The following is a 13,712-nucleotide window of genomic DNA, read 5'->3' as shown; positions in this document are numbered from 1 at the left end:
TTTAGGTCTATGGAAAGCAGGATAAAAATACATATAATTTTTTAATGGATGTAGTTTTTTAAAAATGTATTATGTATTTTATTTTAAAATTATCATATCATATAAAAACGTATTAAAATTACATATCATATATCATATACAATATACATCATTATTCTTTGACTGTGCGATATATATTTCATATATCCACAGATTGCAAAAGACGAATTAATTCATCCACGTTTAAATTCCTCGCTGCGGGCAAAGCAAGGGCAAACAGGTTAACTACTTAGATTTACGTTTTGCTTACAAAATTTAAAGTGTTTAGATCGATAGAATTATACAATGAATATCAATATGTAACACAAATTTTGAATGTAATTATTTCACAAGTAATTATTGTAAATGTAATTATTTAAAAATTATCTTTAAACGTATAAAAAAATAATTTCACACAATTATATATATTTTTTAGAATTTTAAATATTTTTAAAAACTAAAAATGTATTTAATAACGTTTGTGCGGTTTTGTTGTACGTTTTTAAAAATATTTTGGAGCTAATAATTATTTGATAATAAACGTCCATTTGATATTTCCAATATTCTCATGAAAAGTATTAAAGATTTATGTATAGATATCCGAGTTCCTCGTTTTAATTTTTCCTTACAATTATTTTTTTGTCTATAATTTATAAAAAAAAGCAATCAGTATTTATTAAAAAAATGTTAATTCAAAAAAACAAAACTCTAAAATTCATACAATAAATTAAATCAGGCCCAACACCTTCTTTACATGTTCATATAAATATAATGTAGGTATATTATAAACACTTAACTATTTATACTTTTTTATTGTTTATGGTATTCGTTTACCAGTGACGACTTACTATAAACAAAAGTTTCTTAAACTGTTAATGATTGTAGATTAGGTAATTAGTACAAAGCTCCCATTTAAAATTATTCCCTCCACTGGATTCACAATGTAGATAAAATATCTCTTAAAAAATTAAGTAATAATGCCATAAAATTTCATTAAAACTATGTCATCAATTAAAATTAAATCTTTAAAAGTAAATAAAGTTATTTTTTGTATAATGATGAAATTTTATTGTTATTGAATATTTTCTCTAATAAATCGCGAGAAACATGTTTTAAAGGTTTATCTTTATTTATACAAACAAGCAGAGGTCATTTACAGTCTTCAGAGTCGTTGTCTAGGACACACCATGATTTATATGAGGGATTTATGAGAAATCAATACTCCAGCGACAACCGTACGCTCGACATTTGCTTTTAGTATTAGTAATATTTGTATTTGAAGTTCAGGCTTAAGAAGGGTTGATTGTTTTCTGTTACTTCTGTAATTAAATTTATAATTGAGAAGTACAATAAATTATTATAAAAATAAATATAACTATTTATTTTAATAATAATTTATTGTACTTCTCAAAATAAGAAATCGATGAATTAAAGGGTTAAGACTTTTTAATAAAAGTAAATAAGATTATTAAGACTTATTTAAAAAAAATCAATATAATGTGATAAAAAATAAAAAGGTTTTTGAATTGTTATTTGGTAACTCCATATTTCTTCCGAAATTAATTTAGATATTTTTCGTTACTAGAAATAAAAAATTAATGTCAAAGGCTATCGGAATTTATAGGATTTTTTATAATATTCATATGTTTGTTTTTATTAAATTACTATATAGGTATTTTCATTTCGAATTACTAATCTGTATTGGTAAAGTCAATGTCAAATTTAAATAGTGTTTAAGGCACAAAGTGTTTATTATTATCTATTTGAATTGAAACTATCGTTATTTTATAGAAGGTGTAACAAGTTGCTTAATAGAGTGATATCTAAATTAATTTTAAACTTTGGAAGGAAGAACAAGTAACTCAAAAATGTCTTCAGATGAGGAAATTTATATTGCGCCGCCACCGAACTTGTTTTCTAGGCCCTCTACTTCAAAGTGTATGCCAGAAGTTATAGGTGAATATTATTTTATTTAAACCTTATTTTCTTATTTTTATCAGTTAGAATCATAAAATAAATTATTTATTCTTGTTTAGTCATCGACTCAGATTCAGATCCAGAACCAGAACCACCAAAACTTGCCAAGAAAGAAGAGTTTACAAGTCGAGTACTCCGTTCAAGTAAACGACCTCTTTCGATCTATGGAGGTGAGACTACAAACACTGATTTGATAGCTATAACCTTAACTTAATATTAATAATAATATATGAATTATGGTATTTGCAGTCTAATTAATCAATATTCTTAATCTTATACCATTCTCACTTCATTTCAGGGCATACAAAAAAACCCATACCTCCACTTCTTCCAATTTCACTTATAAAGAAAAAACCCAAACATCCAAAACCTGTAAGTGAGAATGAGATATTTAAAAATAATTTAACAGTTTGTAAATTTTTTATTGCTATTTCATTATATTATATGTATATATATATATGTAATATTTGATTAAGAAATAAAGATCTTCTAAAGTAAATGAAATTAAAAAACCTACATGAATATTTAAATGAAACTAGTATTATTCGGATTTACTATGCGGATTTTATTATTTAAAAACTGGTTGCTGCAAAGTAACCGAAACGTCGGGATTATGTAGTTTTTAAATAATAAAATCCGTGTAGTGAATCCGAATAATACTAGTTTCATTTAAATGAATACTCGCGAAAATCTTAGATCTCACTACATGAATATTCACTATATTTTAGCAGCCCAAAACAGAAGTAGAAACTGTTCAACCTATTAAAGAGGAAGAAAACTCTGCAGAGGTGAGTTGAATCATAGTTATTTGATACAATGATAAATCAATAGCATTTATCAATAATTTAAAAAAAATTGTTTAATACTGAATTAATACATATAATAAGTCTTGATTGTGATCTGTTTGTCATTGGTAGGATGCACAGCCTTTTATTATCTTCACCATTATTAATGTTTATCTTTCTTAAATTCAGATCTCACATATTTTTTATGTTTTTCTTTAATACATGTATGCATTTTAATAATAATTGTAAGTAAAAAGAGCTAAAGCAGATCTATTTGTTCTTAGGATGCACATATCAATAAATTTCTGGTGATCAAGGAGCTCAAACTGAGGAAGGGACCGTTGAAGGTATGAAACACAGAATTAATTGTTATGAATATAGTAAAAAGGTATTAATGTCATTTTCTTTACATCGCTTTATTATTATATTATTAGTAAATGAAAATTTAAATACACATGAACTTTTTTGAGTTTTAAGACAGTTTGTTACATGTTCATGGTCAAGTTTTAATAATTGAAGAGATAAGACCTCTTGTTGTTCCTTTATTTTTGTCCAATAGCTTTATTGTTTATTTTGCGACCTTCACCTCCCGAGAGCTGCAGGCTTAAGATATGCTATACTTGGGACGTCTGAAGTATGTTTCACCAAGCAATCAAAGAATCCACTTCCTCCTATACATAAGTAAACATCTCACAACTTATCATATCAACCCTATATACAACTAACAAGAATGTAGTTTTGCGTTTAGGTAATAACATTACTTTAATAGCTTCCAAGGACTATTATGAATAATTGCTAATGAATATCAAACTGTCAATAAAGAAATAGTTTAAAAATTATGCAGAATAATGGTATTGTGGTTATACCACTTGTTTATTAAATGAAGAGAAATCAATGTATTATTTTAATATTGGTCAAGATAATAAATTTTATAACATCTTTGACAGCTCTTCGTTGATATAGATCCGCAGCTCAAGGGCAAATGGTATCTGGCCAGTCTGGACGGTGAGGCGGAGGCTGCGGGTATTAACGTGCGACCCGACTCGTTTCTAGAAGGGACCGGGCTTCTGCTGTGGAGCAAGGCAGAGGAGAGTACACTTGTTAGTGCACAAGGAAAGGTGAGGATATCACATTTCGTGTGTTGTGTGACTGTAAATAGATTTAGCCAACTGAAATCAAGTTTGTAATGGTTTGAACTTTGGTTTTATGGTCTACATTAACTCTTGAGTATATTTCACCAGGAGACATCATGTGCTAAACCCCTCAGATGGAGCTGACTCCCCCCGAGGTCCGCTGTCCCCATGGACTGTATATCTGTGAGATGGTGGATGCGGTGCCGCGGGTGAGAGATAAAGTGTTGGTCAATCACATCAAGAATATAGAAGCTATTGCCTGCTGTAAACTAACCCTTGTATTGTTTGGATATAAAGAATATTTTAGGTAAATACCATTTTCATATACATGTTTCATGTTTTTGTCACAAGCATTTCATGAGATTATAAATCAAATTTCATGTTTCTTCATCATTGTTAATTTTGTGGGTTTATTTGTCTATTTAACTATATTTAAAATATTCCAGAACTGCTTGCAAAAGGTATCCTGTAGTAAAAGGCTTTGATATTGAGACAGCCATAGGAGGTACAAATTTGTTATCTGGCTAAAAGAAATCATGTAATTAAAGTAAATTCTTAGGAAGAGATAAATTTTACTAACACCATATTTTCGCTTTGCGATTTTGTCTTTTATTTTTGATACATGATTATTATTCTGACATTTAAATGTTTCAAAATGAATACAAAATGTCGTTTTTCCAAATTGCAGATTTAATAATCAGCACCAATTGTGATGCTATCATTATTGATGAACCAAGTGAGTTGGTGATGACAGTACTCAAGTTCAATAAGGGATTTACATCTCTTTACAAGTGAGTAGGTCATGGATTCTATTTTACAAACATTTCTGTTATGAATTATATAATTTAAAGTTAAATTCAATGCACTTCTTAAACACATCTAGCCCAAGAGCCTACGGTGGCCAGACCCTCAGTATTTTATAATAGTTGAAACTGTCTCTGTACATGTCTCCTGTACAGGTAAGAACTATTAGCGACTAAAGAGTCTGGATTGTGGTTACTTGGACAGGTAATAGGTGATAAAGGTCTCTAAAATAGGACCATACTCTCATTATAAAGCTGATTTTTTTACATTTTCTTCAAGATAACTTTAGTAATGTCTTCAACGTTATTGGGACACTTATGACGGTTGCTACCCCCTACCAGATACCATAAAACTTTAATTAATAATAATTTACTTCCTTTATAGTATAAGAGCATGTTACAAATCTTATTTGAAGACCTATAAAAATATGTTACCTTAATAATTATTATTTTATAGATAGATACGTCTAAAGTCTGCTGTAAGTGCGAGTGCGAGTGCGATGTAACAACTGTGTAACCGGGTGCGAGTGAGAAAGAGCGCTTCGTCTTAGTATATTCATAAGTTATGATTTTAATCTTGGTTCTTTAAAAAAATGTTCGAGTACCGGGAAACTTTCAAGAACTTCGGCAACAGCGAATTTATTGAAAATTTCAATCATCAGCAAAACATTTTCAATATTATTCAGATATTTATATACAATGTTTACAATGTCCCCAATATAATTGTCATTGATGCGAACAACAGTCTCCGAGGAAGAAGCTTTTGACCGAAAGAAATTGTGAAATTTTGACGGTAGCAACTTACCACCTGCAGGTACTGGAGCAACTTCTGCTAGCAAATTATATATGTACCATTTGGAATAATGTTTATTTGAAAAATCTATTCTTATTGGTATCTTGGTAATATATATAATATCAGCATTTAGTATAACGACAGTATAATTATAACTTATTAAAGTTTTGCCAGGTGATTGGCAAGAGGAAGCAAAGGTCATAAGTGTTCGACGATGGATTCCGAGATTTGTAAATTTATCCCGAAGAAATTATAAGAAAGTTGAGCTTGATACTTTGAGGAGAGTAAGGTTCTTTTTTAGATACCTTTATAATCGCTGATAGTTTAAGAACTACAGGTAAGCCTCTACAGGATACATGTACAGAGAAACTTTCAACTTTTATGAAATACTTAGGGTCGGGGTAATACTCAGGGTCGTGGGCTCTTGCTCTAATTAATATATTATTTTAATCTGAGAAAAAATATCTTCACACATTTAAAAATGTATGGTTAAATTTTAACAGGTATTTTGATTTTTCTTTATTCAAATAAATTTTAACTTTGTAAATTGTATTGAGTAAGGAGTTATATTTCATTGCTTTTAGATATGAGCCTATGAATGCTATTAGTGAGAATGCAGAGTTCTTTATGAACGAATTTAACAGGAGATGTGTTCCGGTTGATGATGATGGTATGTTATATTCAATTGAATATAATTATATTAGGTAATATGTAAAGTTGATTGGAAAAATGACTTTTTGGGACATTAAAGGGTTGCTTTAAAAACTATATATAAATAACAATATATGGTCAAATATTATATTTTAAAGGGAAAACAAATATTTATTTAACAATACTTTATGATGAGACACAAATTCTCAGATTACTATCAGTATTTCAACCAAATTTATTAAATGGTTTGGAACCACAAAGAGTGTAATGTTTTTTTTTTGTATAAGAAGTTTGTAAACAAAAATGTCAAACCAGCAAATATAAGACTTCTTCAAATTCAATATCTTAATATATACTTGTGTATATTATAAATCAATAGTTATCATATGTTCCAGGTGTTGGTCTTGCTCGTCTATGGCAGCAGATGGTATCAGTCCTGCCTCTTACAAGTTTGGAATCTGCTAGAGCTGTGTGTGCCAAATACAAATCACTAAGGAGCTTATACGAGGTGTCATTGCTATAATTTAACAATTATTTTGTTTAATAGCTATAAATTTTAATAATTATGATGAATTACATTGTCAGCGAGGTAGTTTTTCAAGTTTTATGTTCTGAAAATACATTTGATTCGGCATACACAGACTTAATACAGCACTTATTACTAGAAAGATGCTTGTTTACACTTAACAATTAAATAGTTTATAAATGTTAAGACGAGCATTTTTACTTTCAAATTTATAATCACATAAATATAAACAAATTATTCTTGGTTTTAGTCATATTTCATAATTAACTCAGTGTACAAACCTAGGCTTTAATAGTGATATTTCTTGCAGGCTCTTTTCACTCCGAAGGGTTTTAAATCGATTGCTTCTATCGACGCGCCCCGGACGATACTCTCAGGGAGACGTGTTAAAAAACTCGGCCCGGAGATGGCGGAGAGACTTAAGACTCTTCTGATGGAGAAGGATCCGACCGTCATAGTCAGATAGATGTCCAGTATAATATCAAGTTATGTACTAACTACTAAGTATATACTTATGGTGTTATCGATACCGTTTGATCTCGTAATTAATTACTCTTTATGTCCACTAATTCGGCGCACTATTAACGAAATGTCTCCGGATTTTTCTCACGGAGCAAAATTATAAAATTGTCAATAAGACGTCGAATTTAATCTTATGTGAATATTATGTAAATGTAATTGTATCAAGTATAATTAATAAATTATTATTATTTATTATTTGTGTTTAATTTTTTTTCTTAAAGATATGGAAGAACGATTTATAAAGCGGTTAGCGTTAATATCAATGTTGTTTTATAAGACAAAGTCCAAATTACAAAAAGCGTCTTTTTATACAAGTTTCAAACATAAAAATATATTTTTGTAAAGTTAATTGTAAAATGTTAGGAAACCATAACTTATGTAATATTAAAAAATACTGTTATATAAAACTATCATCAAATAAATAAAAATATGCTTTTTAAAATAGTTTTAAAAGAAAAACAGTTATAATCATTTGTGGTAACGAAAAATCCTAGATTTTATTGCCACTATCCAAATATATTTTTGGACCTATTATAACGTGAAAAATGCAAATATTAAAATTGGATAAACTTTTATGCTATAAAACAAAATAATCAGAATTTATGAAGTCATTTATGTAGATACTCTGTGGAAATGGATATGTTGTCTATGTCAACTTCTTGTCAAATTTCAAAATAAAAATAGGTACATTTGCGATCCAACTATAACCTAAACTGATAAGTAGGAAATCATTTAAAATATTAATGACTTTTTGACAATAATTAAATTTCGGTATGAGTGTGTTGATAACTAAAATTTTTACGTCGTCTTTGAGGTGTATATCTGCTAGAACAGTTATTTGTAATACATTTGGCGATTCTGTACCAGTGATAAATAAATTTCTTTTCAATAAAAATGATATTTTTCGCATTAGACAACAAGTTTCTCGAAGCTATTCTAATGACACGATACTACCAACGTCTATGGCTTTGGACAATACAAGTTTGCCATTGAAAAAGAAAACTGTCCACAAAAAAACATTACTCGAAGATGTGTCGCACAAAGAAGGCCATTATTTAACTTTAGCATACGCCACAGCAAATAATTACGATTTGAAAGCTTTAAGAGAAGGACTGGTTAATCAGAAGTTATATGAACCAGAAACGTGAGTTTTCTTTAATCACACTATATTTTAAAAGTATGACGTAATGTAGTAACTGGTCTGTATTTAAAAATATAGCTTAAAGAGCCATTGAAATGCTGTTAAATTTTAGTTTAGGGAACATAAAGACAAACATATTATATTTTCAGTTTAAAATCCCAAGATCTAGGTGATGTGGTGGTCGCCCATGCTGTTTATTCTATTGGACATGAACCGCGTGAGATCATATTCTTCCGCGAAGGTGCTGTCGTATTTTGGAATTGTACAGAACTTGAAGCTAATAATGTTCTAGATTTTGTCAGGCCGTAAGTATATTAATGCCTCAACAATAAAATTTTAAATACAACATATAAAAGTGAAGAGCAAAGGAGAAAAACAAATGTATGTTTTGTTATATTGCATGCGTCACCTCATTTTTGTATTCATTGTGAAATAAAAAACTGATGTATTAAAATGAGACTTCATTTTATCCTATTCATTCTAAACAAAAAAAGTCATGTGTTCCATTTCTGAAAAACTTCAATGCTGTATGAAATATGTAGGTAGCAAATTAACACATTTAATGACTAGCTTAAAAGAAGGACGAATCCTGCAAACAAATTTTGGTAATTACATACATACATTATATTTGCCTGTTTTATAGATTTGAAATGGGGAGCTACCCAAACGAAGTAGTCAACAAGGAAAGAGAAGTGATGAAATATGAGTACCAAGTAAATGTGTAAGCCATTTCTATTATTTTATAGATGATTAATGTTTCTTATATAATAAATTAAGGGAATACAGAATAATTATTCTTATATACTTTTTTTTTTCAGCAAAAGATGTTCTCTACATGAATCATCTAATTGTTTCGTCCTTGTTCCAAACTCGGATAACTCGCTGGAGAGATATACTTTCAGGTAAAATATATATATATAAATATATAGATTATTAAATCCCATTATTGTAAATGAGATATTTTCCCATATTAAAATAAGTAAATGAAAATTTAAATACACATGAACCTTTTTGAGTTTTAAGACAGTTTGTTACAGGTTCATGGTCAAGTTGAAATAATTGAAGAGATAAGACCTCTTGTTGTTCCTTTATTTTTGTCCAATAGCTTTATTGTTTATTTTGCGACCTTCACCTCCCGAGAGCTGCAGGCTTAAGATATGCTATACTTGGGACGTCTGAAGTATGTTTCACCAAGCAATCAAAGAATCCACTTCCTCCTATACATAAGTAAACATCTCACAACTTATCATATCAACCCTATATACAACTAACAAGAATGTAGTTTTGCGTTTAGGTAATAACATTACTTTAATAGCTTCCAAGGACTATTATGAATAATTGCTAATGAATATCAAACTGTCAATAAAGAAATAGTTTAAAAATTATGCAGAATAATGGTATTGTGGTTATACCACTTGTTTATTAAATGAAGAGAAATCAATGTATTATTTTAATATTGGTCAAGATAATAAATTTTATAACATCTTTGACAGCTCTTCGTTGATATAGATCCGCAGCTCAAGGGCAAATGGTATCTGGCCAGTCTGGACGGTGAGGCGGAGGCTGCGGGTATTAACGTGCGACCCGACTCGTTTCTAGAAGGGACCGGGCTTCTGCTGTGGAGCAAGGCAGAGGAGAGTACACTTGTTAGTGCACAAGGAAAGGTGAGGATATCACATTTCGTGTGTTGTGTGACTGTAAATAGATTTAGCCAACTGAAATCAAGTTTGTAATGGTTTGAACTTTGGTTTTATGGTCTACATTAACTCTTGAGTATATTTCACCAGGAGACATCATGTGCTAAACCCCTCAGATGGAGCTGACTCCCCCCGAGGTCCGCTGTCCCCATGGACTGTATATCTGTGAGATGGTGGATGCGGTGCCGCGGGTGAGAGATAAAGTGTTGGTCAATCACATCAAGAATATAGAAGCTATTGCCTGCTGTAAACTAACCCTTGTATTGTTTGGATATAAAGAATATTTTAGGTAAATACCATTTTCATATACATGTTTCATGTTTTTGTCACAAGCATTTCATGAGATTATAAATCAAATTTCATGTTTCTTCATCATTGTTAATTTTGTGGGTTTATTTGTCTATTTAACTATATTTAAAATATTCCAGAACTGCTTGCAAAAGGTATCCTGTAGTAAAAGGCTTTGATATTGAGACAGCCATAGGAGGTACAAATTTGTTATCTGGCTAAAAGAAATCATGTAATTAAAGTAAATTCTTAGGAAGAGATAAATTTTACTAACACCATATTTTCGCTTTGCGATTTTGTCTTTTATTTTTGATACATGATTATTATTCTGACATTTAAATGTTTCAAAATGAATACAAAATGTCGTTTTTCCAAATTGCAGATTTAATAATCAGCACCAATTGTGATGCTATCATTATTGATGAACCAAGTGAGTTGGTGATGACAGTACTCAAGTTCAATAAGGGATTTACATCTCTTTACAAGTGAGTAGGTCATGGATTCTATTTTACAAACATTTCTGTTATGAATTATATAATTTAAAGTTAAATTCAATGCACTTCTTAAACACATCTAGCCCAAGAGCCTACGGTGGCCAGACCCTCAGTATTTTATAATAGTTGAAACTGTCTCTGTACATGTCTCCTGTACAGGTAAGAACTATTAGCGACTAAAGAGTCTGGATTGTGGTTACTTGGACAGGTAATAGGTGATAAAGGTCTCTAAAATAGGACCATACTCTCATTATAAAGCTGATTTTTTTACATTTTCTTCAAGATAACTTTAGTAATGTCTTCAACGTTATTGGGACACTTATGACGGTTGCTACCCCCTACCAGATACCATAAAACTTTAATTAATAATAATTTACTTCCTTTATAGTATAAGAGCATGTTACAAATCTTATTTGAAGACCTATAAAAATATGTTACCTTAATAATTATTATTTTATAGATAGATACGTCTAAAGTCTGCTGTAAGTGCGAGTGCGAGTGCGATGTAACAACTGTGTAACCGGGTGCGAGTGAGAAAGAGCGCTTCGTCTTAGTATATTCATAAGTTATGATTTTAATCTTGGTTCTTTAAAAAAATGTTCGAGTACCGGGAAACTTTCAAGAACTTCGGCAACAGCGAATTTATTGAAAATTTCAATCATCAGCAAAACATTTTCAATATTATTCAGATATTTATATACAATGTTTACAATGTCCCCAATATAATTGTCATTGATGCGAACAACAGTCTCCGAGGAAGAAGCTTTTGACCGAAAGAAATTGTGAAATTTTGACGGTAGCAACTTACCACCTGCAGGTACTGGAGCAACTTCTGCTAGCAAATTATATATGTACCATTTGGAATAATGTTTATTTGAAAAATCTATTCTTATTGGTATCTTGGTAATATATATAATATCAGCATTTAGTATAACGACAGTATAATTATAACTTATTAAAGTTTTGCCAGGTGATTGGCAAGAGGAAGCAAAGGTCATAAGTGTTCGACGATGGATTCCGAGATTTGTAAATTTATCCCGAAGAAATTATAAGAAAGTTGAGCTTGATACTTTGAGGAGAGTAAGGTTCTTTTTTAGATACCTTTATAATCGCTGATAGTTTAAGAACTACAGGTAAGCCTCTACAGGATACATGTACAGAGAAACTTTCAACTTTTATGAAATACTTAGGGTCGGGGTAATACTCAGGGTCGTGGGCTCTTGCTCTAATTAATATATTATTTTAATCTGAGAAAAAATATCTTCACACATTTAAAAATGTATGGTTAAATTTTAACAGGTATTTTGATTTTTCTTTATTCAAATAAATTTTAACTTTGTAAATTGTATTGAGTAAGGAGTTATATTTCATTGCTTTTAGATATGAGCCTATGAATGCTATTAGTGAGAATGCAGAGTTCTTTATGAAGGAATTTAACAGGAGATGTGTTCCGGTTGATGATGATGGTATGTTATATTCAATTGAATATAATTATATTAGGTAATATGTAAAGTTGATTGGAAAAATGACTTTTTGGGACATTAAAGGGTTGCTTTAAAAACTATATATAAATAACTATATATGGTCAAATATTATATTTTAAAGGGAAAACAAATATTTATTTAACAATACTTTATGATGAGACACAAATTCTCAGATTACTATCAGTATTTCAACCAAATTTATTAAATGGTTTGGAACCACAAAGAGTGTAATGTTTTTTTTTTGTATAAGAAGTTTGTAAACAAAAATGTCAAACCAGCAAATATAAGACTTCTTCAAATTCAATATCTTAATATATACTTGTGTATATTATAAATCAATAGTTATCATATGTTCCAGGTGTTGGTCTTGCTCGTCTATGGCAGCAGATGGTATCAGTCCTGCCTCTTACAAGTTTGGAATCTGCTAGAGCTGTGTGTGCCAAATACAAATCACTAAGGAGCTTATACGAGGTGTCATTGCTATAATTTAACAATTATTTTGTTTAATAGCTATAAATTTTAATAATTATGATGAATTACATTGTCAGCGAGGTAGTTTTTCAAGTTTTATGTTCTGAAAATACATTTGATTCGGCATACACAGACTTAATACAGCACTTATTACTAGAAAGATGCTTGTTTACACTTAACAATTAAATAGTTTATAAATGTTAAGACGAGCATTTTTACTTTCAAATTTATAATCACATAAATATAAACAAATTATTCTTGGTTTTAGTCATATTTCATAATTAACTCAGTGTACAAACCTAGGCTTTAATAGTGATATTTCTTGCAGGCTCTTTTCACTCCGAAGGGTTTTAAATCGATTGCTTCTATCGACGCGCCCCGGACGATACTCTCAGGGAGACGTGTTAAAAAACTCGGCCCGGAGATGGCGGAGAGACTTAAGACTCTTCTGATGGAGAAGGATCCGACCGTCATAGTCAGATAGATGTCCAGTATAATATCAAGTTATGTACTAACTACTAAGTATATACTTATGGTGTTATCGATACCGTTTGATCTCGTAATTAATTACTCTTTATGTCCACTAATTCGGCGCACTATTAACGAAATGTCTCCGGATTTTTCTCACGGAGCAAAATTATAAAATTGTCAATAAGACGTCGAATTTAATCTTATGTGAATATTATGTAAATGTAATTGTATCAAGTATAATTAATAAATTATTATTATTTATTATTTGTGTTTAATTTTTTTTCTTAAAGATATGGAAGAACGATTTATAAAGCGGTTAGCGTTAATATCAATGTTGTTTTATAAGACAAAGTCCAAATTACAAAAAGCGTCTTTTTATACAAGTTTCAAACATAAAAATATATTTTTGTAAAGTTAATTGTAAAATGTTAGGAAACCATAACTTATGTAATATTAAA

The 13,712-nt window shown here is 29.9% G+C and overlaps 3 protein-coding genes across 12 annotated transcripts; all 3 read left to right on the top strand.

The window, feature by feature from the left end:
• The first annotated feature begins 1,504 nt into the window (after positions 1–1,504).
• On the top strand, positions 1,505–7,400 carry LOC116777120 (uncharacterized). 4 transcript variants are annotated; one of them, XM_061526311.1, is made up of 12 exons: positions 1,505–1,974; positions 2,055–2,165; positions 2,294–2,367; positions 2,727–2,783; positions 3,065–3,127; positions 3,728–3,898; positions 4,048–4,220; positions 4,360–4,418; positions 4,602–4,704; positions 6,094–6,179; positions 6,556–6,668; positions 6,997–7,400. In XM_061526311.1, the coding sequence occupies exons 1-12, from the start codon at positions 1,887–1,889 to the stop codon at positions 7,150–7,152; spliced, it is 1,254 nt and encodes a 417-aa protein (XP_061382295.1). In that variant the 5' UTR covers positions 1,505–1,886; the 3' UTR covers positions 7,153–7,400. The 4 variants fall into 4 exon arrangements, with proteins under 4 accessions (XP_061382295.1, XP_061382296.1, XP_032526382.2 ...); XM_061526312.1 differs by having other exon boundaries at positions 1,506–1,974; positions 2,055–2,138; positions 2,724–2,783; XM_032670491.2 differs by having other exon boundaries at positions 1,506–1,974; positions 2,724–2,783.
• A 469-nt stretch (positions 7,401–7,869) lies between these two features.
• Positions 7,870–9,979, top strand: LOC133319928 (required for meiotic nuclear division protein 1 homolog). 6 transcript variants are annotated; one of them, XM_061526242.1, is made up of 6 exons: positions 7,870–8,022; positions 8,122–8,352; positions 8,499–8,654; positions 8,993–9,070; positions 9,168–9,251; positions 9,377–9,508. In XM_061526242.1, the coding sequence occupies exons 1-6, from the start codon at positions 7,982–7,984 to the stop codon at positions 9,501–9,503; spliced, it is 717 nt and encodes a 238-aa protein (XP_061382226.1). In that variant the 5' UTR covers positions 7,870–7,981; the 3' UTR covers positions 9,504–9,508. The 6 variants fall into 6 exon arrangements, with proteins under 6 accessions (XP_061382226.1, XP_061382228.1, XP_061382225.1 ...); XM_061526244.1 differs by lacking the exon at positions 9,377–9,508 and adding an exon at positions 9,843–9,979 and having other exon boundaries at positions 7,874–8,352; XM_061526241.1 differs by having other exon boundaries at positions 7,874–8,352; positions 9,455–9,576.
• Positions 9,872–13,515, top strand: LOC133319929 (uncharacterized). 2 transcript variants are annotated; one of them, XM_061526246.1, is made up of 7 exons: positions 9,872–10,013; positions 10,137–10,335; positions 10,475–10,533; positions 10,717–10,819; positions 12,209–12,294; positions 12,671–12,783; positions 13,112–13,515. In XM_061526246.1, the coding sequence occupies exons 2-7, from the start codon at positions 10,163–10,165 to the stop codon at positions 13,265–13,267; spliced, it is 690 nt and encodes a 229-aa protein (XP_061382230.1). In that variant the 5' UTR covers positions 9,872–10,013; positions 10,137–10,162; the 3' UTR covers positions 13,268–13,515. The 2 variants fall into 2 exon arrangements, with proteins under 2 accessions (XP_061382230.1, XP_061382231.1); XM_061526247.1 differs by having other exon boundaries at positions 9,878–10,013; positions 10,163–10,335.
• Positions 13,516–13,712: the final 197 nt, after the last annotated feature.

This window comes from Danaus plexippus, chromosome Z, assembly GCF_018135715.1.
Source record: "Danaus plexippus chromosome Z, MEX_DaPlex, whole genome shotgun sequence".
NCBI classification, from domain to species: domain Eukaryota; kingdom Metazoa; phylum Arthropoda; class Insecta; order Lepidoptera; family Nymphalidae; genus Danaus; species Danaus plexippus.
The sequence above is the reverse complement of the archived record's forward strand: the minus strand, read 5'-3'. Positions and strand labels throughout refer to the sequence as shown.